At 33.3% G+C, this 27,578-nt stretch overlaps 1 protein-coding gene and 1 long non-coding RNA gene across 4 annotated transcripts in view; both read right to left on the bottom strand.

Annotated features, from left to right (window-relative positions):
• LOC126741448 (uncharacterized) overlaps positions 1 to 27,578 on the bottom strand; it is a 101,914-nt gene that overhangs the window by 31,504 nt on the left and 42,832 nt on the right. For all 3 annotated transcript variants that reach the window (XM_050447860.1, XM_050447862.1, XM_050447861.1), the window contains 3 exons: positions 21,651 to 21,936; positions 10,367 to 10,487; positions 4,178 to 4,385 (listed from right to left, as the gene is read on the bottom strand). In XM_050447860.1, the coding sequence (XP_050303817.1) occupies positions 4,178 to 4,385; positions 10,367 to 10,487; positions 21,651 to 21,936 (615 nt within the window). The remainder of the gene's footprint in view (positions 1 to 4,177; positions 4,386 to 10,366; positions 10,488 to 21,650; positions 21,937 to 27,578) is intronic.
• LOC126741455 (uncharacterized) lies at positions 8,346 to 10,357 on the bottom strand. Its single transcript, XR_007662188.1, has 2 exons — positions 8,781 to 10,357; positions 8,346 to 8,727 (listed from the first exon to the last, which is right to left on the bottom strand). It is a non-coding gene; the product is annotated as an uncharacterized LOC126741455 (long non-coding RNA).

Here is a 27,578-nt window from a genome sequence, read left to right as displayed (position 1 = left end):
GCATAAATTCACTGCGTAGCTCAGTAACATATTCATTGTGACGTTGACGACTTTCCTCGTGATTTATTTTTATTATTTGTGTATTATTATTACTTTCACCTTGAGATGTGCAGGGTTGAGGTTCTTGCAGATAATATTCATTACTAAGAGACATATTATCAGATTTTTCAATAGCTAGTTCTGCATAGAAATCCTCTGCTATATCATCGCCCAATGCGATTTTGGCAAACTCAATCCTATCTTTCATAGTAATATGGGGGGACGTCTTAAAGGTCATGTTTACCTTTTTTTCAAGAACACATGCATCTATGTGTAAAGTACTTGCCACTTTTACCAGCAGGACAATCGCAGCATGGTATATCTACTAACACTGTATAAAAAACCTGATCATTTTGGGTCGATTTAACTTTATATTCATTGTCGGATATCTGGTAAAACTCTTCAATAACAGAAGATTTTTCTAAAAATTTTGAGTACTGAAGGGCATTACTCCTACGCGTATTTGCAAATTCTAGTAAGCGCAATTTGTGGTAATTTTCAAATTTACCGCATATAAATTCTACTAAGGCGCAACTAATAAAAACTTTTGATCTCTGCAAAACGACATCTTTAAACACACGAATTGATGCGTCCATATAATTGTTGGTATTATTGCCTCTTGTTAATACATTTTTCCTTCTTCTTCTTCTTCTTCTTCTTCCTCAAATACAATGGACTTGCGTCGTATTTCGACGGCCGCCCAATATTGTTGTTTATGGACCTACAGTTTAACGTGGGTTCCGAACCACAATGTTTTGCTTTTTTTTTATAAGACAAACACAAACAACCATGCCCATGCCGGGATTCGAACCCGAGACCACACGATTGCATCGTGAACGCTTTGCCCACGGTGCTACCGGGGTCGGCTATATTTTTCCTTAATGCGATACACCATTCTTGGCGCCGATGCCATAACCTTTTCATGTAAGACTGCAATGAAAAATTAGAAGTCACTGCGACACTACACATGATTTTTTCGTAATACTGTTCAGCTTGCTCTTGATTTTCTGCATATAATATACTTCATTCTTACAGCGCCACATTGCTTGACAAATGTGAAAGGTACATAGTAAAAGTGTTAAGTTAGGAAAAATACAACGTAATGCGTTTCTTTCGGCCAAGCAATCGTCCGTCATTGTAACTAAAGGTACAAATTTTGTCGCTAAAAATGATGCTGTGAAGTTGGCTTCAGTTTCTTCTGTATGTAGAATGCAAGCTAATGGTGCAGCACCAATCTTGTAAAATGTAAAAATAAATGTAACTGGTGTACTGGTTTGATCGCATGATCCACTTGAATCCACATATATCATTTCATCACCTGAGCCATTTAAAAATAGTCGCCTCATTATGGGTGTAATAATTACCACGATTGTTGGATTTTCTGTTATAAGAAGTGTGCAACCTTTTTTAGATAGAATGTTTGCTTTTTCTTTAAGTACTTAATACAACATTGCTTTAATCGCGATTACCATAGTTATCTTTCCGCCACAGGTCATAAATATATCTTATTTGCCGCATGGTAGGATTTATTTAAGCGTTGGCAAGATTTATTGCAGACTCTGGTCCTTCTAATTCAATCATATTCAGCTCGTGAAATTGTTTGGCCACTGCTGGTGTCATACCTTGTTCAAAATATTGTATAAATGTATTTTTTGTTTCATAATCACATCGTAATAAACTAAACGCAGAAGCAACCTTCTATGAGTATACTGAAAAGTTAAATTGATTATAACGTTTAAGCCAAGTTTTAGTAATTTATCGTTTTTTTATAGTGTTTTTGTTTATTTTCTTTACTTTAAAATCGATGCTGGCGCAGCATTTCATATCTCTAATTTTTTCACTACTTTCTTCTTCGTGTTTTTTATGACTCTTATGTAATGAAGCATGCTGACAGATATATAACTTACGATATTCAAGTCGTTGAGCAGGTGGTCTTGACTGGACTATCCAATTAGTAGAGGAAAATAATAAAAACTTTTGCATAAAAATTCGACACTCAGCCTGTCGCGTTTCACAAGGTGGTAGTTTACACTGAACTTTCGCACAAAATGCTTCCTCAGTGATGTTTTTGTATTCTACAATACGGAAGTCCTTGCACACCGACTTCAAAAAATGTTCAAGTCTCTTAATGTCATACATTCTGAAAGTCGAAGTCATAATATTTCCAACACTTTAGTAGTGAAAAATAATAATATATCAATAAACACGCCGATACTCGCGACCGCCCGATAGGTATAACTTTTTGGTACGCACTGAAACGCAACGATGATGCAATATTTATATTTTGACAATTTTTCAAGCGACAAAACGTGCAGTTATTACGAAGCTTCAGAGCTCCGACCATTTGAGGCAGCGCTGGATGCGTATATGTTTTGTATATGTTATTGTCGCGCAACGGTTGCCAAACCATATTACGACTCAGAGCTAAATGTTTGAGTTTGTCTCTGAAGCGTTATATTGTTTGGCAATACGCGATCGGGAAATCTTTCAGCATACATTCGAGCAGCATTAGTCGAATTCTGTCGGCACTCTCCAAATATTAACAACATATCACTTTTCTCCGATCTGGTATAGCTTTGCATGATTATTAGAACAAAAACGAATAAAAAAAAATATAAAAACTACTAAACTAGATAAGAGCAATAAACTACAATAACCGAACAATAAATAAGAATACAATAAACGCGATTAGGATAATATTAATGTGGGATTACATTTTATTTCCATAAGTTATGTTTATTTTTGTATTTAGCGCCCTGACTATAACTTGTTACATAAAGCATTTAATAAGAAAAAGATACCGCGCGAAAACACTTTCACAGAAACGCCGTCGTCAAAGGCAGCGAGACATGCAAGCATGTTTTTTTCTAGCGAAACGGTCTTTTTCCAAAAACTGTTATTCAGGTGGTTGCAAGAATACCGCGCCAAGTCAATCCACGAAGGCGGGGAGCGTGGTGGTGTAAAGATCTTTAGTTTAACAAGATTGCATCATTTGAGTGAGTTGGGTTTTTTCCGAGCTTTAAGAGCGATATTTGAATTGATAGACGAAAAGACGTGAAAAAGCATTTTTTCGGGTTAAGACGAAAGATATTAGTCAAGAGACGCTTGACTAATTACCGGTATTGCTTTAACGATAATTTAATGCCAATTATCCAGCTAGTATTGGTGTTATTATTTAAGACGACAAGACGAATTGTTAAAAAGTCGCTGTTTCTGGACTGTAAAAGTTGTGTACCTAAAGTTATAATTTTATAAGCTAGTATTGTTAGCTTTTACCGCCGTTGTGACTGTATTCTGTGTAAATCGTTTTTCCTGTGCGTATCTATCCGGATTTTCGAACCTTATCATTATACTTCTTTTTAAAATGAATCCCAGTAGTTTCATTCAAATACCCTAGACAACAAGAAATTCCTACATTAATTATAATTTTTATTACAACAACGATAATTAGTGAAAAATGTCCGAATAACTCGAAATTATATCAGAAACTGACAGGTTGCCGTGACAATTCGTAATAATGATGTCAAATCCAAGGTCACCTTACTATTGTATTATAAATACCGACAAAAAACACTTCAAAAGCTCTTCAATTTATCGTTAATAATTAGACGGTAAGGGTGAGAGTCCAATTTATCGTTAATCTTGGATTTTTAATAGATGTTACACAAATGCTAAAAAGTCGCTACAAAAACTATTCAAACCGGAAACAAATATTTTATTAATTCACAGCAATCTTTGGGTTTTTTTAATTGGGAAAAACTAGGTAGGTATGCGGCGCTAAACTGTTTTTTTTTTGAAAATTCAGACTTTCCTAAGAGACCCGGTATATGCATTTAATTTAAATTTAATATTCATATTTTATTAAGCTCCAAATATATTATACTTTTTGAAGGTCGCCTGTACTGTTAAATAATTGTATTATAATATTATACTTGTTTTTTTTTTATCAGTGGTTAGGTTGAATAGCTATGCTTGACCTCGCCATGCTTAAATAGTAGTCTTTATAAATTTTTATGATAATAAAAAAACGTTTATTATTATTATTATTTTACAGTTAAGTGGCTAAATAAGAGAAAATATATCAAATATGTAGTTTCTAACTAAATTAGATTATCAGAACTTTCATTAAATAACTAACCTGTTTAAGCTCCTGCTTAATTTCCACCTTGTTGTCTAGTTCCACCTCGTCATCTTCCAATGCCATCTCCGGCTCATAAATTTCACTGGGATCAGGCTTTATTTCCATTTTTTCATCCATCGACTCCATTGCCTCACGCTCTTTCCTATATTGCTCTACTAAACTAGCGTACTGACGATAAGCGGCCGAATCTTTGTGAAACAGAAACCTGAAGACGTCAAAAGTTGGCTTTGCCGAATTAAAACAATTTACAGAAACATGCGATAATCTCAAGTAATTTCTTTGAATGACGGTGTTTATTTAATTTTTCTTTGGAAAATGGGTATTATGTCTGATGGTGAAGTGTCTGAATTAGTTTGGATCAACACAATATTTAAAACATAATGTGAAAGTGGAGAGAGCGGCTCTAATTTTGAACTAACAACGTTTTTTTTGTAAAACAAGTAATTGTTCCATTTCGCAGGGTGGTTCTGAAGGAATTATTTCGATGGATTATAGGAAAACTATAATTTGGCAAATTAGTAGAGTCATTGCGAACAAACAACTAAATAACGACTTTATGGTATTTGAATAATATTTGACAAATAGTAATACAGGGAAAGGTTTCTTAATAACCCTATATTACTATTTCACATATATTATGCAACTACTAGAGGAAAGTCATTAGGTATAGTATCAGTGAATTGGAATATCTGAAATTCTGTTATATCACTAGCAGCACCTCCAGCAAAAATCTGGTCATAGATTTTTGATTATAACAGGTTACCAATACATGAGCAGTGGCACTGCAATTTTTATCTGTTGTAACTAATACACTAACACTGTTGTAATTTATAATACTGTTGGTAAAGCTAATTTGGGACATTCCCAAATTGTAGTCAATGTAACAGCAATAGTTTTTTGTCATTGATAAGTAGTTTTTTGCGCTGTCCTAGTTCTGTATTGTATTTTTATTTTATATTTGCAATTCTAGCAGTTTGTGAAAAAGCAATGAGCTATTTAGAATCTAATCAAATTAATCTATTTATGCAAATTATAGAAAATAGAATTACACAAAGCAATGGTACATAAATGGTACAAACATAATAAAAATCAGTAACAACTGACGCCCATTGCCATACTTTTTAATAAAATTTATGAAACTTTGTAAAAAAGAAGTTGAGGATGGAATCTGAGAACCGAAACGTCGAAAACAAAAACTGAATTCAGGTAAGCGTTGTCCTTAAAAAGTTGTCCTAATAATGTTTTTACACTCTATCTTTTTGATTTTTTCCAAATATTTCAAAATCTGAAAAAGATAAAATCATTCTAAAAGCGGCACTAAATTAGTAACTAAATGCTCTATAACTTTCCCCATTTAACCAATTTTCTATCTCTTATAGTTTTCAAGATACCCATACATGTATACCCAATTTGGGCTACACTGTATAGTTGCGAATAAGAATCCTTGGTCTTTTCTGTCCTGTTATATGTTGCAGACGCCTGGATCCTGACTGATCAAATACCTAAAAGCATGTAAAATATGGTATTATCGGTGAATGCTTCGAATATCTTTGGCATATCGTATAACCAATGAAACAGTTTTAGAACGAATACACCAACAACAGAAATATTAACATCAGTAAAAACTAGAAAAGAAACGTAATTTGGACACATAATGCGAAACGATAAATATCGCTCATTATAGTTAATATTACAGGGTAAAATTGAGGGCAGAAAAGGTCCGGGTCGACGAAGAATATCCTGGTTGAAAAATCTTAAGACAGTCGAATGTTATCCACCGCATTATTTGGATCAGTCGTTAACAAGGTCATCTGGACCAATGAGATTGATTTTTGACATCCAATTGACATTGAAATATCCAAATAGGATAAGCACCAGAAAAAGAAGAAAAAGTAGAAAGCAACAAATTAGTCTCATTGAACATAAAGCAAAGAAAAATGCTTTCAGGTGCTGACTTAAAACATGTATTTTCATAGAGTGAACGATGGATGGAAGAGCCTTAAAGAATGACAAGCCCAGATAACCAGTGCCATTCCTAGAACTTGTTGTGGAAACCCAGATCTGATATTGACTCAGATTAGCATTGACGTAACACAAGCACTTATGATGGTATTACAACGATGGTACAATGTTGAATCTACTAAAGCTTTCCCTACAGCAAGCTTGAGTGTAACCCATCCATTATTTTAATGCACCTATACACGGGCCAACCATTCTGTTAGTATGTGCAGAATGCCCCCACACAAGAATAGCATAGGAAAGTCGAGAAGAGAAGCACCCATGACGGTCTGCCAACAAGGTCCTTGCAGGACCAGATCCTGAAAGGTTCTTTATAAAATATATGACACTGGACAGTTTTTTACACAAATTATCTACATGCTCCAACCAAGTCATACTTGCATCAATCTATACTCCAAGGTTTTTAACAGAAACTTCATCAGTGACACCAGTCCTATCTGCTAGAGTAAAATTCATTGTTTGAATCTTAGAAGAATTTAGGAACCACTTTGTTAAATACAAACCGAAATTCCAGTCTCAGACAATACAAAAATTAGTGTCTCAAAAGATCAGAGGCAAACCAGTTTTTGATGAAAATGAAAAAGTCTGCGTTAGTGGACTATGCTCTTAATTAAATTTTACCGTTTAATTCAACAAGGTATCAACAAGAAACTGGCTTATCAACTAGCTACAAGAAATAATATTCCAGATCCTTGTAGAATCAAAGAGGCAGGTAGAAGGCGAAACAGTACATAAATAAGTTCTATAGTCTTCTAAGTAGAGTCTATGAGGAAACAAAACTTTTGAACTTATAGAATGTGTAACCTGGATGAGGTAGGATTCTTCATTGGTCAAATTAACAGGCCAATATAAGAAGCAAATTACTGCAATCGCATGAGCGAAAAGGAGTTTCTTAAGAACAATCTTAACATGTATGAGCCACTTGGACCCGAGACACTTCAGCCTCACTAATCACGTTTACACAAAAAAAGCCTCATGAGAAAAGCTCCATTTCTATTCGACCACTTATTTGTTCACATAATGGTTTCAGTATTTTATAGTGTGTACTAAACCATTACAAAAGTCCATTTAATTGATACTGAAAGGTTAATACGCCAAACAAAAAATATTGAAGTAATTGATTTGGCAAAGGAAAATCACATCACTTTAATATCTTTACCACCCCAGGAGTAGTATATTCATAAGGTTTCGATTCCTTGGATCGACCTTTCACGAGTAAATCGGTTAAAAGATTTAGTATGGGGGGTAGTTTTTTTATCACTTAAAGCATACGTGTGCTTTTAGCGACTCATATTATTTAGCTGCAGATTCTACTAAAAGGGAACCAGAAACTGCTAATGAAGAAGTTTAAAAAACCGACAGCACCAACTAGGGAAGAGTGTCTTTTTTTCTAGTGGAGAGTTCAGGAAGATATTTATCATCATCATCACCAATCAGCCCATATTCATCCATTTCTGGACATAAGCCTCCCTTGATTGCTTCCACATTCTTCTATTTGTTTGTCCCTCCTGTATCGAATTTGTGTGGATCCATTTAATATCATCGGACCATCTAGTTGGTGGTCCTCCACTGCTTCTGTATGCGACCTGTCTAAAGATCTACTCTACGATCTTCTTGGTCCATCTATTGTCCTGCATTTTCTCAATGTTCTTCTCTAAAACAGGCAGAACATATTGATTGCTAGCCATTTTTCTTCAGACAAACTGCTAAGTCTGACTTAAGTTTCCAAATGAAACCCAAATTAATCCATTTCAACTAAGCAATTTGCAACTTTGAATATCTTTGCTTATACGGATTTCGTGGCCAACATAGTCGTATGAGTCAGTTCCTTCTACTTGGATGCGATCTATGTATATTCCTTCACCGAGTACAAGGTTAGTCATTAGTTGGTTTTTTGTCACATTCATTTTTAGTCCGAACTTATGGGAAGCAGGATTTAACTGTTGTACCATGTTCATAGCATGGTCGCGGCGATCTTAAATATGTTAGGCTTTCACCGTTTATATTTAACCCTAGATATTCCAAATTTACAGATTCAAACATATACTCAAAGCAGGTTCGCACACAGTGTCCCCCTAACGATTTTTTCTATTTATTTGTTTATATGTAGACTATTACTAAGGCATAACGATGATCTATTATACAGTCGGAAAAATAGACGTGTAATCGTCTATTTGTAAAACCAACAATGTAAATTTTGTAATTGAAGTAATAAATTCACTTGTACATTTTAAAAAACCAGTGTAAATTATTATATACAGTCCACTCTATCGAAATTACCCAATAGCCAAGATTTTTCATAGTCCACGAGTAGCAGGACAAGTGGTTTATTGTGTTCAATGGAATTTTCTATAAGATTCTTTAGGACTTGGAGATGATCGTTTGTGCCATACCCTGGTCGGAGCCCAGTCTGTTCTCCTGCTGAGACAGCAGTCTGATGAACGGCAATTTGCAATATTGGTTATGTCACCTTTTTTTAAGCATTGGAGTAATGGCTGCATTGTTCCATTGTTGTGGTGTTTTTCCTTCTATAAGACACTCATTAAACAGAAGTTTAAAACAGTTTAAGCGATTCAATTACCGCTTTCTCTTCTCCAGGGGGTTTGTGGTTTTCCAATCTTGAAAATCAGATCGCGGATAATTTCCCTTTTATCTATAGCGTATTGTTCTTTAAAGAATTCCTTTATTATTTTTTGAATTTCTGCTATTCCCTTCCTCTCCTTCATCAAGTTTTTGGGTCTGTCACTTACTGCTCTATATTTTTGGTTAGTCCTAGCACAATTTGCTTGTTCTGTTTGTTTTATAGCATCTACTATGTTTTCGTTCAGCTGCTGGTGCAGTTCTTTGCTTTATTAGGTGTTTGTCAATATCGTTTCGAAAAATGTCTGCATTATTGGTGTCAGTCGTCAGTTCAGCTGTTCTCCTTTAATGTTGATGGTTATTGTTGAACTTATCAACCTGGTCGCTGTCTATGGAAAAATTGTTTAAGGCTGTTACATTATAGACTATTTCTTTTTTGTTGGAGATAATAAAATTTCGTTTTATGTATTTTAATCGGGGCTGATCCATATCCTTTTTTGTTCTTCTTCTTCCAAGTTTGGCATTAAAATCGCCTATTAGTAAGGTGTTAGGGATAGATCATATGTTTAAGGCTTCATATAGGTTATTTTAACAAAGATTTTAGAGTAGAATAATTGAGTGATGCGCATTATGTATGAACTAAATATCTCAAAAACCATTTGACATAGGTATGGGATATTAAACAGTGCTTTCATTTCTCAATGCACCAACAAAAAAAAAATAATTATATTTGACAAAGTTCTGTCAATCACCTCGAACTAACCTCACTTTGATATGTCATATCAAAGTGAGGTTAGCTCGAATTTTTAGAGTTAGAATATTTTATCGACGTTATACTTTGGAATGTCAAATGGTTATCCTATAGTGTGATACCTCAATTTAAAAGGCATAATCTAGCACCCAACGGTGTATAAGAAATTTAAGTTTATAGACTTATAAATAGTAGGGGTTTAAAAAATAACGAATTAGTTCACAGAATTTACGTTAAGTGCTCAAATGGTGCTCCGTTATTCGCGAGACAATAATAAAGTCTGTTTCCAAATTCCTCACGAACATTGGCAAGTGTTTGTCCGCTAATATCTCTACATTAGGGAGTAATTCAATCCTTTGAATTATCCATATTTTCAGGTGGATTTTATAATTATATATATTATATTATATTATATTATTATATATTAACTTTGCTTTTTAAATACCCTTAAAGGAAAAAATCTAGTGGTGTTAAGTCTGGCGACCGTGCGAGCCATTCAATTGCACCACGCCCATAGTTTTCCGATAATCCTGATGCTCTTCCCGAAGAGCCACCCTGTATAAATTTTGTATATATATTTGTAGGTAATGAATAATTCCGAAAAAAAAATTAATTGATTGATCCAAATCATTTCAATCCACCAACATGTATAAATTTTAATAAAAAGGCTGGGTGCCTAAGCTAATAGGTAAATATATATATATAAAGAGAAAAATAAGGTAGTGTAGGTTAAATATTAAATACTTATGATAAAACCGAGAAGAAAAGGGGCTAGACGTTCCATCTTCCTCATGAGAAGACGGAGAGTCGTGAGCTATGTAAGCGGACGGTCATACCACAAATCGGGATCTCGGTTTTTTTTCTGCCTAACAACGTCTTCGACGGATGGGCCGCACTCGGCTACCATTCGGGCCAGGTTTGACATCGCTTCAAATTCAGCATTGGCGAGGGAGCCACCTAAGGAGAAACTCAGGAACACGTCACTAACGGTCCCAACTATTGCAGGGATGACTTCAATTGTTATTTGCTTTAAGTTAGCACCGGTTGGGCAAATCTTCTGAAAAGGCTTAATTAAAAGGTAAACTGCAAGTTATACCAAAACCAGGTATTTGGCACCTTTTAAGACGTTAAAGTTCTTTTATTTTATGTTGCGCTATTTCAGTAACCGTATTAGTTGCCACGTGGCAGTATGAAAACTAGCACACCATGTACCGGGTGGCATATATTGATATTCTGCCAACGCTTTGTCGATTCGTAGTATAGGCCCTTAAAACTGGCAAATATAAAATAACATTTTAAACATTGGCACTTTAGTACTTCTGTTCTCGCATGAAATTGAACATTGTTTACTAATAATCAGTTGTGTGATTCCTCTGTTTTTTGGAAGTTCTATTACAAAACTGTCGAGGCCTTAACAAGGACATATTTTTATGCTTCACAGATTACGAGAAAGCATTCGACCGCGTTCAACACTCTGAAACAAACTGATATAGATAGTGGTGGCAATCACAAATATTAAACGCCCAAGACATTCCTACTGATGAAGGTATTAAAATTCGTAGAGGAGTCAGACAAGGATGGGTTTTATCTCCTCTGCTTCTTAATCTATACTTCCAGGAAATTTTTGAAGATCAACAAATTAGAGTGAAAGTAAATGGAATGCAAATCTCAAACATAAGAAATGTATATGCCACTGTTCTTATGACGTTGAAGAACTCTTAACAGAAATGCATCAGCCTAAATAATAGCAGAAATAAATACGGGATAAACATAAATGATAAAAAAATATGATAATTAGCAGGAAAAATTAAGTATATGCAAAATACAGAAAGAGTAACACAGTACAAATATCTGTGGCTACAAACGGACTGGAACTCGGCAAAAGATATTGTTACATTCGGTGTCATAATCCCAATTTCAGGGATGCCAATTCAATGTAAATTCATTCAATTAGCCACCGCTTGTATATCTGATGCAATTTTTACTAATTACTGCTTTATTTGGTCAAAGACAAGTCAAATCAAAGAATAAAAAGTCAATAGAATAAGACAAGTCAAGAGAAAGAAACTGATAATCCTAAATAACTTATTTAAAAGAGCAAAAACTATTATAAAAAAACCTAATTACACACATAGAAACTATAATAACCACAAAAGTACTAACAAATAGTACAAAGTACAGACACTGACTAGGCAGGAGTGAGTTTCAGCATGTTGCTAAATTCGTTAATATCATAGACGACAGAACTTATAAGCCGTTTTAGTCTATTTATAAATATATTGAAGTTATCTATTCGTTTTACCAAAGCAGGCAGTTGATTAAATAAGCTAATTCCTTCATAAAAGGGGGTCTTTTTAAAAAACAAAGTTAAATTTTGGCAAATAAAGAGCATCCTTACATCTAACATTATATTTATTAAAATCACTTACTTTGAAGAAATGTTCTTGATTTTTAAATATGTACAACAATCATTTAAATATATAAATTCCGGGCATTGTTAAAATATTATATATATTTTATTATATTTTAAATATTTCACGGCAGTTCTCATTATATTTCAAACCAAAAATCAGTCTCATAAATCTTTTCTGGAATACAAATACCCTTTGTGCCTCATGCAACATGTGAGGTCAAGGGAGGGTACACTATCCCATGGTTCTCAAATGAATTGCAAGCCATGAGAGAACATGTCAAATTCTTGAGTGAGTACTACATACAACACAAAATTGACAACAACTTACAAATACTCAATGATTTTAAAAAGCTTTATAAACATGAAAGAAGAAAATTAAAAATTAATTCTAATGACAGAGTAATTCTGACCTCAAGAAATCCTTCAAAAACCATGTGGGGTTTAATAAATAGGCAACGAAGAATACCTGGAGCTCCACCTCGAGCTCATAACATGACTCCAGATGAGTTTAATAATAATTTTTTTCGGATTGCTCACGACTTAATAAAAGACATACCTGATTTAAACACGGATTTTCTAAAGAACATCAATGTAAATCCCTCAAAGTGTTTTTCCTTTTCTGAGGTGTCATTCAACCAGACCCGGGTTATCATAGATAGCATTAAAAAACAAAAAAAGTTCTGATGTATATGGCTTCAATAAAAAATATTATCATAAGCCCTCTTACACACCTGATAAATCAATGTTTCAAAGAGAATACATTTCCAGCAGTTCTAACAAAGGCCAACACACATATTTAAAAAAGAAGAAATTGACGATCCTGAGAACTATAGGCCGATTGCATTGCTCCCAAGTATCTCTAAAACAGTAGAAAAGGCCATGGTTTTGCAAATTACAAATTTATTTGAAAGTAACAACTATTTCGCTGGATCACAGTTTGGTTTCAGAAAGAACAAGACCCCATCTTGGCATTCTTGACATGGTGTCCCGCATTTTGGAATCGTTTCATAGTATGCAATTCAGCACTGTTATGTTTTGCGACTTGAGTAGGGCGTTTGATTGTGTGGACCATAAGATACTCCTGAAAAAACTACAGAGGTACAACTTCTGTCCACAGAGTGTCAAGTTGATCCAGTCATACCTCAGGAACAGGCTACAATCTGTGAGGGTATCTGGGGTGTTGTCGGGGGAGAGTGTTGTTAATATTGATGTTTCTCAGGGCTCTGTCCTTGGACCCATACTATTTCTAATTTATATTAACGACCTTGCAAGAATTGAATCAAACGCTACATACACATTCTTCGCCGATGACACCACGGTCTCCTTGGCAGCTGACAAACTTGCGGAATCTCTTAGGGGTTCCAAGTCTGCACAGTCGACCACAAACGAGTGGTTCTGTGCCAACAGGCTCCTGCTTAACGAGACAAAGACTGGCAGGGCTGTTTTTGCTCTTAGAGACACCCAGGCTAAAAACGCGCAGTGTCAAGTTCCTAGGGGTACAACTGGACTGGAAGTGGGGTCAACATATTGACTATCTGAGTAAAAACCTGTCAAAGAGCGTATATGTGCTCAGAAACCTATTATGCCATTTTTCACTTTCGTCTGACATATGCAATGTTGGTCTGGGGGCATTCGGCGGGAATGTCAAGAGTATTTGGTTTACAACTTAAGACTGTAAGAGTTCTTGCAGGCCTTGGGTTTGGGGACGACTGTAGATTGGCCTATGGGACTCTGGGAATTCTTACTGTACCCTCATTGTATATCCTTGAGAATCTTATGTTTGTTAAGAGGCATGGAGAGCACTTTGAAACCCATAGAGGTGTATACGTACAGTCAGAACACTAGACACAGGTGTGATCTTGTTCTGGCCTATTGGAGGCTAAGGAGGTGTCAGACTGGACCCGGGTATTGGGCAATTAAATTTTACAACAAATTGCCATGTAACATAAAAGATCTTCCCACAACTCAATTTAAAAGGAAAGTTAAAGAAATTTTAGTAAGAAATGTATTTTATAGTAGTGAAGAGTATCTGAAATCTCAATTTTGATCTGTGTGTTTTTATTTATTTTTATATATATTTTTTTATTTATATGTGACTAGCATTTAAATGTCTTTCAGAGCTATTGTTCATCTTTCATCTTTGATGCGTGTTAGGCTATTGGCAAGTTTACATCAATAAATGAATTTTAATAGTACACATTCAATAGACCCTTCATTCCTAGATGTCTTTTAAGGATAAACAATGAAAAATACAGTCTAGATTGTTTGCCGCATATCTCGTCAATTTGAAAAAGAAAAGATAGGTGTTGGTTTATTATGCATTCCAAAAACTTAACTGACGATTCACAGACAATTGAAACAGTATCCAAATCTACACAAAAACTCTGAGCTTCCAACATATTCTTTGAGAAACTTATGCATTTAATTTTTTCTAAATTTATTATAAGGTGATTTCCCTCACACCACTTTTTTATAATAGAGCAGGCTTTGAATTCGATTTCCTCCATACTTTCTCCTGTAACTACAATAGCAGTAGCGTCTGCGTACATGAACAATTTAACATTGCCAATGAATTCTGAGAGATCGTTACCATAAATAGGAAAAGCAAGTGCCACCCTGTGGAGTTCCAATTTCGCAGTTATACTGACTTAAGAAATCATCACCCACTTTTACATCTATCGGTCATATATGATTTCCAATTCAATACTCTACCTCGCACTCCTATTCTTTCTAATTTATGCTTAATAAAAATCGGATCTTTCTCGTTGATGGACAAAATAAGCCAAATATGGTTTACAATTTAAAATATTTAACTGAACAAATGGTGTTGAGGATTGTGATTTACAAAGTAAATCTTAAGGACCGGATGGTGGTTCTTGTGTCCAACTAAATTAGATATTCAACCACTCAATATTTAACTGTAGTCAGGGGTGAGTTTGTTACGTTCAAAAGTTTACCAGTTAATCTGAATTTAAATTCTAATTGGAAAAAGCTAACTATAAAATTTAAAATATTAATAAGCGCCACTGAATTTTTAGTCAAAATGCTCAAAAGCATTATTCGAAAACTTACTAGGAGGGCAAAAATACGGAAAAAAAGTCAATGGATAATATGTTTACAGGCTCAACATTTAATGTTATCGACTATTAATGAAGGTGCTGTATCAAATCAAATTACACTTATAAATAAATATACAGGGTGTCTATTTAATATCGCGGTGTTCGATTGCGGCTAAACTTTGAAACTGAAAAAATCTTAATTGAGTTAGAAGGACTACTTTTTAAAATTAGTTTGGTTGATATAGGGTATCCCAAAAAAACGTGGTACATAATTTGATTTTTTTTTAAAATGGAACCACCTATATTTCATTTCCGAAATGGAAGTCTCATTTGACTCTCTCTTTAACTTTAAAACAGTTTTTCCCTAAAATGCGAAATTGCTTAGTTATTAACCATTTAAACAAATTTTCACGAAATTAGTGTTTCACTTAAATTTTAATATTTACGACAAACGTTTTTCATCTTTTTGAAAAATGTATGTAGAATCCTTGGCTAAGTTCATTTTATCTTTCGAAATTCCAAAATTTATATTTTTATATACAGGGTGACCCAAATCGTTACTCAAATAATGATATTTTCAATTCAATTTTGCGCTATTTTTTTAAAATGGAACACCCTGTATCTAGTTACGCGTTTTAAAAGAGCATTCTTTTATCTTCAATTTGATACCAACAAGTTTGCCTTTATTTCGAACCGTTTTCTCAAAATTTGTTCTTAAAGAAAAAATGTCATATTTTTTTATAGGCGTTACGACATTTACGACTATTAATTTAATAGATATTTTATGGAATCAAAAAGAAGCATTTTGTCACTCTGTTAAATTCTATTTCAAACACTTTTCAGTAAAAAAAAAAGTCAATAGTTGTAATAACTATAATAAAATTTAAAAAAATATTAAAGACAAGTAATATTAATCCCTGATGCTAATCTCATTTAAAAATAAGGAAATTTTTCTTACAAGAAGAGATATCAAGTGATGGAAAGTCCATCACTTGGGAGATAGAAAATGTGTTGGGGGACGAAATTCAAATGGACAATTTCAGGTTTGACACTGAAAATGGAGAATTCAATATAGAAGATATTCCAATAATTTTTGCAGACGACGTCGACGTTGAAGAAAATGTAACGGAGACATGGGAGAATGAAGACGCGTTGACATTGGCAATTATTCGTCAACAAGAACAACGAAAAAGGACAGTTTTCTGGACACAGAACACTTCTCACGTTACACGGGTAAATACATTTTCATCTCAGGCTGATGGGGCCAAATGTTCCAGATATCATAGAAACCCCTACTGACATTTTTTGTTACTTGTTTCTTGACAGCCTAATTGACGATATTGTTTTCCAGACAAATCATTATGCATTGCACCAAAATGGAGGAAGCAATAATTTTGTCCCAACAACTAATTCTGAAATACGAGCATTTTGGATGTAAATATGCTAATGAGTATGAAAAAAATGCTATAAAGTTATAAAGATTATTGGTCCTCTCTGAATGAAATGCGTGATTATTTCATAAGCTCTATATTATCGCGTGACAGATTTTCATGGCTTTTAAGTAACCTTCATTTAAATGATAATTCAGTGCAGCCAAAGCGGTGAGAACCTAACTATGACAAGTTATATAAAGTACGTCCTTTGTTTTCTAAGCTAATCGAAACCTATCTGACTGCACTCAATCCTAACGAGTTTCAATCAATGATCAAACTTAAAGGCAGAAGTAGCTTCCGTCAATGTATGCCAATGAAACCAACAAAGAGAGGTTACAAGGTCTGGGTTAGGGCAATATATACGGGGAAAGTCAGTTCTAATTTCGTTGAGAAGAACTTGGGACACCGCATAGTAAAAGATTTGAACATTAATTGGAAAACATCACAAAGTATAATTTTTAATAATTACTGCAATTCTGTAGAATTGCAGCGAGACTTATTGGGCGACGGAATTTATGCCTGCGGAACGATTTGTAAGGGAAGAAAAGACTATCCGGACAAAGAGGACTAGGCCATAAAACGGGGAGATATAGATTGGAGGATGTCCACAGATGGCCGAGCAGCTTTGAAATGGATGGATCGTCGAAGCGTCTTGCTTTAAAGTAATAATCATCAGACCCGTCTATCACGGGACTTGCATCCAGCAAACAAAAAATGGTGCGGCCGAACAAATTCCATGTCGTAATATGATAAAATATTATAATAAGCACGTGGGATATGTGGATAGATTTGATATGCTAAAAAGTTTATACGAGATGGATCAAACGTCCCATGAATGGTGGCATCGATTTTTTTTTTAATTTTGTCGACGCAACTATTGTGAATGCCTTTATATTGTTTCAACAAAGAACTAATACTAGAAATATTTCACTAAAACAGTTTCGTTTATCTATTGCTCGAGGACTAATAGGTGTCACTCCTCCCAAAAAGCGCAAACATTCTGACGATAAAAGGCCAGGACCAAGTACTTACAAAAAAAACTATTCCCATTGAGGTACGCTGCAGGGTATTGCGCACATTTGCCTGTTATATGTAAATCTCTAAGGTGCGCAAATTGTAGTTCATCGAAACTAGGTTATGGGTGAGAAAAATATGTATTTTTTATATAATCTTAACAATAAATAAACGTAATTTTTCTTCGCCGTCCTCAAAGGGATAAAATAGTCTGTTTAATTGCAAGCAAAATTAAAACTTACGCTGACACATGGCGCCTAATTACGTCATATAAGTATACTTATAAGTAGAAGGTTACACTTAACAGAACTAAAGTCCCATAAAATGGAACTTTAGTTCTGTTAAGTGCCATACACCTGGTTTTGCTATTACCTGCCATTTACCTGTAAATAAGCCCTTCCAGATTATTTGTTCAACCCTGTACCTATAAAGTTTTCGCATGTTCACTTTGAACACTTTGGTTATATAGTGGGCGTGCTGACATAAACATAATGAAGTGCATTAGGAAACTTCTGTTAATACCATAAAGAGTAATTTGAAGTTCGAAAATTATCAACTTAACATCGCATTATGTTTTTTATTTGAATTTTATCCTAGCCTAAATTCACGTCCAAGATCTATATTGTCGACGTTGCCAACTTACTAAAATTAGACATATTCATTTTAGTAGCACTTATGCAAGTTTTAGAGAATTTTATCTCAATTTGATATTAATAAAAAAATTGTATTTTTTTTCTGATTCTTAAGTTAAAGTTTTAAAGTCTAACTAAAGTGAAATTTGTAATAAAAAGTAAAAAATTACGATTTTCCATTTTAAAATGAAAACAATACGCTCTTGCGTTACTCCTAGTGTTTTTGAATAAAAAATCCTGTTTATTTTTTTTATGATTTTACTAGTAATACCCAAAGGTGTTTAAATCTTTTAATTTAAATATTCATCAATTTGAGCTGTATAATTTTGCGAAAAATAAAAGAACCAATATTTTTGAAAATTAAACGAAATTGAGTATCCGGTAAAAAAGACCAGACGCAATTAGATAACGTACTCATATTCTTTATTATTTTTAATTATATATTTATTTTCAATTATATTCACATAATAAGTCCCTTAGTTCAATTAACGTATGCGATAATGCTGTAATTGATCTTTAATATACAGGGTCCTGCAACAGTGCGTCGGTCTTCCATAAAGCCTAAAAAAATTAGGTTAAAATTTTCCAGCCTCTTAAAAAATTTTTGGGACCTGATAGCGCATATATCTGGAAAATATTTTGAAGTATACAGGGTGCTTCAAAAAAGTAGGACGATATAGGCAGCATTTTTTTTAAATGGAATGCCATTCTTTTTATTTTATTTCTAAGACCGCCTTAGCGAAGCCACCGTAATATAGAAAGCCAGAAACATCATTCCACTCTCCAGCAGCTACGTCACGTCGAACGTCTATTGCCCGAACGACTTGACTTCCTCGCCCGGCCCGGCATTAGGTATGCGCTCGGTAGGAAGGCATTAGGAAGTATTAATAATAACTTTTAACATCTTTAAATCTCTAATATCGGACAGATATGAAGAAAAGAAAATGATTTAAAATGCTCATCTTAGAGAGCCGTCCTCACCAAGCTTGCTGTTGAAATTATTTTCGACAATTCAGATATCAATCCTGAAATAACATGTGACTGTGGAATTCTTATGTCAGATCTTGTAAACAATGCGGTATTTAAGTTTTCAAACATTTTATTAAATAATTACCGAAAAGTCCAAAATAATACAATCCATGCCGCCAAACTAGAAAAAATTATAGAGAGAAAAGAAAAACAAAATGTGTCCAAATCAAAAGATGAAAACCAAAAACCAGAACCAATGACCAGAAAATATAAAAAACTTTCCAGTTCATAAAATTAATTTATTAAATTTTTTATTCTGTTTTTATTGAATTTTTTTATCTAGCTATTTAAGTTTTATTTCTGTTGGTGTTTTATTAAATTTGTGTTAAACCAACTTTCATATTATTATATTTATTATTTCATTATAATTATATTTATTTTTTTTAAGAGTTTTGTATTTATGTTTTAATTTATTATAAATATATATTTCGGGAGGTATTAAAAGCTTGTATGGGTTATTTGCCTTATATTTATACCTTGTTAAATAATTTTATATTTTTTATGATATTTTTGTTTTAATAAAAAAATATGATTTTATGTATTTTGTACTACTACCAGCACACTATCAATTTTAAACAATTATTTAGTATTTTATTAAAATTGTTTTAAACAATCTTACATTATATTATATTTATTATTTTCCTAAGAGTTATGTATTTATGTTTCAATTTTTTCTATTCTATATATGTGCATACATATAGTATACTTTGGTAGCTATTAAAAACTTTATTTTTTAAAATTATAGGCTATTTAAAACTTTAGGGTTATTTGTCTTATATTTATAGCTTGTTGAAGTATTTTAGATTTTTTTTTATGTTGTTTTGTTTTAATTAATATATATAAATATATATATATGTTTCAGTAGTTATTAAAAACTATTGTATCATATAGATCTTATTTGCCTTATATTTATAACTCATTAAAGAATTTGTTGATTTTTATATCATTTTTGTTTTAATAAAGAATATGTTTTTATTATTTGTACTTCTTTCTACTAACACACTATTAATTTTATTAAACAATATTATCATTTAAACGATACACAATGATAATATTATGATTTTAACAGCGGTAGTATTGAATAAATACGGCTTTAACATACGAACGACACGGGATACTCAGACGTTCGACGTGAAGTCACGACTCTAGGGTTCTGGCTTTCTATATTACGGTGGCTTCGGCCTTAGGCTACCTAGTATACGCGCTAAATATGGCTGCTTTGTCATGCGCAGTTTGACTGCAATAGTTTTTTTGTAAAAAAAAATCTAAAAATTATTACATCATTTAATTTCATCTTGATACTAGAAATGTTAATTCAATGTCAATATTGGACTTGATTGGGATTCTAGAAGAATGGAGAATTACTTTGACTTAAATTGTTTCCTTCTGTCATATACAGGGTGTTCGTAGTTAGCAATCATATTTTACGAATTTCAAAGCTCCATTTCTCGCTTTTTTTAAATGGAACACCCTGAATATTTTTTATCCATTTAATGAAGATTTACTAGATGAACATTTCTTAATATGTAAACATATTAGCTATTTTTTAGGGGCAGGACCCTGTATAGGAAGATTACTATAGAATCTGTCCTATTAGAACCGCTGAAGAAGAAACTTTTATATCTGACTTGGCTGTAAAGTACACCGGTTATTGTACCAAATACCCAACGAACCAATTTATGAAATAAGTCATCCCTGCTTAATACACAAAACAAAAAACAAGATTACTTAAAAAAGTTGTCCACCTAATTAATTAGTGTGCTCATCAATTAAAGCACTGCGAGCATTAAATACTTTTAGGTGTCCAACATTTCAAATATTTGCATATGAAAACAAGTTTCTTTCATGAATTTGCCACTCTTTATAATTAACTTTCTTTTCTATTAAAAAGTTTAAAAATTACATTAAAAAATGGAATTAAACTCATAAGTATATGGAAAAATATGGGAAAGGTATTATTTCAATTGATGATATAGAAATACCAAGTAGAAATAGCAGAGGTAACTTTTTAACATTTTTCATGTCATTCCACTCTATAATCTAAAATAATAAAACACTCCTGTTGATCGCTATTGATCACTTAAAGATATTTGATATTTCTTTATTGTTTTGTATTTATTTTGGACAATTTTGCTTTACCTATTTTTAGTAATAATAGCTTTGTTGCTTTGTATATTGAAATAAAGATTTTTTTTTTAAATAAGTTTTCCGAACCATAAAGAAAACAGATTTTTTGCTTCTGGTGTAAAATTTTCATGCGAGGATTAAAAGAGTTTTTGGAATTGGGCGCTTCAATTATTTTCATGTCTAAGATCAATTATCTTGTTTAAAGAATTAGTAAATAAATAAATAAGATTGTTTCCATTAAGTTGATAGGTATTAAAATATAGATAGGCTGCGATAACATGTAAATTGGCAAATTCATAATAAAAACCATATTTACATTATGCAAAAAAGGCACACAAGTAATCTGACAAAAAAAACTTTTCTAAAAAGTTCGAACTTAAACGTAGACTCCGCTAAAAGAGTAAATATCCTACCTCTAAGTTCATCGTTAAAATCATCCATTGGAGGCGGCACCACAGCCGGTGGTGGAATCATAGGCGGCGGCACGCTGACATTTATCATGGGCGGCGGTCCTGGTGGAATCATGTTGGGCGGCGGTTGACTGACGTCACGTATGGGTGGCGGTGGGTGCATTATCGACGGTGGGGGAACGTTAATTCCCATGCCGGGCGGGGGCAGTACCCGCTGGGACATTAGGGAGGGAATTCGGGATGGTTGGGGAGGAGTCGCGTTTTGTGTCAAAGGTGACGAAGAGATTGGCTGCAAAAAAATTATTGAAACATTAATTTGAGTGGTCCATCTAATTAAAAGACAAGACTACAAAATGAAATTAATATTTAAGTAAGATATTAAATTAAAGTTGTGAAATACAGGGTGTTCAGTTTAAAATCCAAATTTGGACACTTTTGTAGGTTATCTCGGTTGCTATAAGAGATAGAGTCTTGCGGTTTTCGTATTACTGCTGCTACTTTTATATGCCATTCTCAAAAATTTGACAGCTGTCATAGCTTCTAATCTACAGATTAACATGTTGAAAAAGTAAAAATACGCAGAAGATATCGTTCTACTAGCACGGGGAGGGGCAACAAAGAAAAAACAAATCTATTCATCAATGAAACTACAGCAAACTACAGAAAAGAACTTTAAACAGCAATTTATATGACCCGTCATAGCAAACAATGAAGAAACTACTTACATTAAAATTTGCAATCAAAAAACAACACAGTGTAGTTTTTAATATCCACTATGTTGCTGAAAAAATCCAAAAATTCCTGAACTGAATAAAAAGCATGCCCAGTGCGGAATTATTTTGATTCAATTAAAAATTTGTTGAAGTCTTAGAACATTGAAAGACTAGAATTAGCATTGCCATGTAACTATGGGCAGTTTGTTTGCTTGCAACATGTCAAATACTTATGTAGAAATGGCAAAAAACATAATTTATAAAAATTTGTCACTTATTTTGACAGGCGCAAATACTATTCCTCTTTAACAAAATATGAAGCATAAAAAGTCAACATTCAATGTTAAATGAATATTGATTACGTATAGTTTTTTTATCCCTTCTTTGCCTGTGCGTACTAGAAAAAACGGTTTTATAATCGAGAGGATAGTCCTATTTGTCAGTATATATTTTTTTCTTTGTAATTTGTATTGACTAAATTGAGTAAATTTTGACAAATAAATCATTCTGAATTTGAAGTTGTAAATTAGAGAAAAAGGCAACAACATCGTAACGCCGCTTGATCGCACTGTTGATTCCACCGACAGAAGTAATATTTACGAGTGACGTCGTCAAAAAATATTTACATGATAAATATTTATTATTATAGTCCATATGAACTCAATCCGAACAGCAGAAAAACTAAAACTCAGGTCATTAGCGGTATCTTCTTTGTAAAGCATAGGCGTGCCACAGAAGGATTGTAAAAAATATTTTAAAGGTGTATTTGTACGTTATACTCACCAATTGTAGTGATTTTTAACTGTTATATGAGTAAATAAGGCAATCTAAGGGACTGTCAAAACGAAGGTTTTGGTGCCTTTAAACATTGCCATGTTGTGCAAAAAATCGAAAAATGTTACATGTTTTAAGTCACAACAAAATAAAGCTCAAAATGAATGTAAGAACGTACAAACATTACGTTGTGTTTTATTTTGCATTGTATGGTAAAAGTCAAATGCATCCCAGCCGGCGTTGTGACTATCAATTGAATTTTTAATTTTTCCCTAATTTTTGTGTAAAATTGATAGTTGTAAATGTCATATATTTTTGTTTACAAAATATATGATATTTGCGAATAAAAAATTAAATACATTTTCGTCTACTTGATAAGACTTTTTTAAATGTCATAAAATATATAAAAAATAGATAAATTATTTGGCATAAATGGCAATTTTTTTATTTTTTTTTTAATCAAAATCATGTTTATCAGTCATTTTGGTAGAAAAAATAAAAGACCTTTTAAATAATATAATATATATATTGCTTTATTGTCAAAAAATTGTACAATTTGTAGATAAAGCCAAGTATAAATAAAACAATACAAAACTTACAAAAGTACCATAAAAAATACACATAAACAGAAAACAAGTACAGCGACCAACACACTCTTAAGACACCTGATTTTAAACCAGAAATAAAACATAAAACGCCACTGGCACCAGGCCCATGTAAAATTTATCGTATAGGTCCGCCAACAATTCAAACTCCAAGCGCCGGTAGTAATCTTTTGTCTTCGTCTTTTACACGTCATTGCTGGGGACTTAGCCTACCTCTCTCTGACAAAATTTCTCGTTGAACGGACCGGGGTTTAGGAATTTCCAGCGATCAGATGTCTTTAAATATACGAGGACTGCTTATTATATATTTTGCTATTTGTTTCAATGCGTGAATTTAGTATATTGACCCCAATTTGTAAGGTGTTCGAATTAAAATCATTTACACTATAATAGATTATGCTTTAAATTATAAACAATATTACCGTTTATAAACTCTTTATGCGTTTTTTTAACGTACTTCATTAGAGTAAAGGTACTTGGTACTTATCTAATAAAAAGGATTTTTATGGAAATTAAATATTTTATAGTTATTATAGATTTCTTAATAAGTTTTTATTATTCTACGTTTATGACGACATTTGTCCCTTGATATGATGTTATGGCAGTATCGATATTTACTTGTGAAGAGATCGGCTTAAATCGCCCTTTTTCCATGGTGCGGCACAAATGGCACGAGTTTTTGCTATCTAACAGTTCACAAAAATACTGAAATTACTCAATTTTTATCCTTTTTCAACCCAAAACGAAGAAAAAAAACACATAACTTCACAAATGCCGAATGAAAACACAAAGCGGTTTGTCAAGATGACATTTCACAAGATGACATCAGCTTTTGCCTGCGGTGTTACCATTTCAAATTTTTTAGAAGCGATTTTAGGAATAAGAAAATTATTTTTTTTTCCTTGAAATATGTTATTTTTGCGCTTAGAATAACATATCTATTTCTACTTTTTATTTTTAATTCAAATTCTAACATCAATAAGTTAAATTAATATTATTATATGTGTTGATAAATAGCTGAAAATTGCCTCTTTTGAAAATGCGTGTAAACTTGACAACAGAAAATCGATGAATATGTTTGTAAACAAAACACCCCGCTTGCCCCTGTGCACATGTTGAACTCAAATAAAGTTGTTATTTACTAATTCTAGCCTTTCAATTTTCTAAGGTTGGAGTTGTACTCTTCTTTCAATATGCAATTCATTCGGTTCACACACTTTACTCCTGACATGAAGGTGAGTTCTGGCTTACAGTTAATCTGCAGTTTGAAAGAACTAAATTCTGCCCCCCCCCCCTTGTTGAATACTGATGATGTTTATCAAACTTCAATTCATTTTGTTTAACAAATATTATTAATTGGTGGACATATAAACAAGGGAGGGTCAAAAAATTGTATTTTTTAAAAATCTCCCTGCATAAGGACGTTGGCTTTATATTTTCCATACATCGCAAAATCTTTTTTTTGCATTAGAAAGACTCTGTTGATAAGTGCTGATGAGCCCCAAAATAGTAAGCCATACTGCATAGTAAATCATTTTTAGTATTTCTACATTAACATTATTTCTTGACTGCCTAATTAAGAAACATAGAGCCCTCACAAACTTTATCAATGTGACTCTCCCGCGTTAATTTCTGATCAACATTGAGGCCAAGAAACTTTACACTTAAAAGAGCTTTCTATTGTTTTGCCTGTTTAAATAGAAGATCATAATTTATGCTAGTGTTTTTGGAAAATAGTTGCATAAATATAGTTTTGCTGGTGTTTAGTACAAGGCCATTCCGAATAATGAACGTTCCTGAAATTTATTCTACCAATGTTAGTCTTCTGATAGTTTGGCAATATTACTCTTTCTTATTAAAATATTATTATCATCCGCATACAATACTGCGCGACCCAAGCTCACGTATTCGAAAAAATGCAAAGAGCTCTGAACGTTGTCGAGCACTGGTGCATAGAAGAACAACTACGGGTAAACCCAGGAAAATTTACCCTAGATGGCTTCACAAAAAAGAGGAAACTAGAGCCCTAGAGAATTAGAGCTGTTTGGCGAACACCTGCGACTTGAAGATGAAGTCAAATATCTAGGGGTGACTCTGGATAAAAAAACTCTAAGCATCTAATAAACAACACAAACAAGGCCACCGAAAATTCTTATGTGCTGCAAGAACATGTTCAGCAGATCACAGGGACTGTAGCGGGGGTTTCTCCCGTGCACGCAGACCACTACGTCCAACACGAATAGACTAGGATATCTATCTACTCCTTAATCTTTGCTGTTCAATTATCTACAGAATACAGACAAAAAATGCCTTGGGCGCCACTCTAAGTAATTGAATCGATTATTTCAGAAACCCCATATCGACCACAAATATCAAAATGGAGGTAATCTCAAAAATATAATGTCTATAGGTAAATACATCATTTAGTGCAGAAACCTTCTAAGTAGTCGCGCTATAAACAAATGAGCATCAGTCTAAAATCTCCGTTTAGTGCAGAAACCCCTTAAATATGGGATTTCTGCGGTAAAATCAGATTCATGCTTATTTGGCACCGTTGCGCGTCGTAAAATACACGTACCGTGTTGTTATTTTCTCAGTTTATAGTAGAACTGTGTGTAAGTTGGTAGCATTAAGAAGTTTTTGTTGTTTTTTTGGTAGTAAAGTGTTTTGTTATCAAACGAAATATATTATAATGTCGATTAGTTTGGACGAGGAACCTGTTACAAGAAGGAGCAGAGTTATTTCGCATGAAAATACTTTCCAACGGAATGTTATACGTGAAGCACGTGTAAAAAGCGAATGCTACGTAACATATACAGGAAAGCTGGTCCCCAAAAAGTCTATTCCCAGTACTATAACATATAAGTGCTCGAGCAAATGTTACTTACTTTTAAACGAGGAGGTCATACACCAAATTTGGAATTACTTCTATTCGATGGAAATAAAAATATCCAAGATACGCATCTTCAAGGTTGGATTAAAGTAAGAGAAATTAAGGGTATGCGTCCAGGATGAGGCAATCTCTTTACAGAACAAGATGATCAAAATACGGTAGAAGATCTTTCACATGTAAATGAGAGTGCATCAACATTCAAAAAAAGTCAATCCTAACGTTATTACCTTAGAATCAGTGGCGAACATACACGTGTGTGTAAAAGTGTTTTTTTTAAAGTTCATGGAGTTTCTGCTGACCGAGTTCGTCGCATTTGCAATCTTTTAATCGTTGAAAATAAAACTCCTTCTGATATGCCAGATAAAAATCGCAGTGGAAATGCTATTCCAGGAGACGTTTCAAAATTCGTAGTAAAGAAAACTCATTATGGGGGAACTTTAAGAAAATACTTAGAGGCTAGACTTAACATTGTGAAAATGAATGAAATTTTTAGAAGCGACAACCCTCACTTAAAAGATATTGTGAAATACAATTTTTATTATATCTACTTTAAAGAAAATGTTGATTATTCATTTGGTCGACAACAAGTAGATGTATGCAGCAAATGTGAAAGTTTAAGTGCCAAATTAAAAGATATAGGTTTAAGCGGAAATGCCAAAAGGAATGTGGCAGCGGACTTAATGATTCACAAGAGAAGGGCAAAGAAGTTTTATACCAGCCTAAAAACGGCAAGTGAGAACCAGGACGATAATGTAGTGGCTTTGTGTTTTGACTATATGCAGAATCTACCTCTACCCCTGATACCAGTTCAAAAAGTTTTTTACATGCGGCAACTGGGTGAATGTCTTTTGTATACACGATTTAAAATCGAATAAAGCAAAACTTTACCTCTACCATGAAGGAGATAAGATAAATCCACCGATGAAGTGTGTTCATGTTTGTTACA

This window comes from Anthonomus grandis, chromosome 10 (assembly GCF_022605725.1).
Source record: "Anthonomus grandis grandis chromosome 10, icAntGran1.3, whole genome shotgun sequence".
In the NCBI taxonomy this organism is placed as follows: Eukaryota; Metazoa; Arthropoda; class Insecta; order Coleoptera; family Curculionidae; genus Anthonomus; species Anthonomus grandis.
This window is presented reverse-complemented; position numbering and strand designations above follow the sequence as displayed.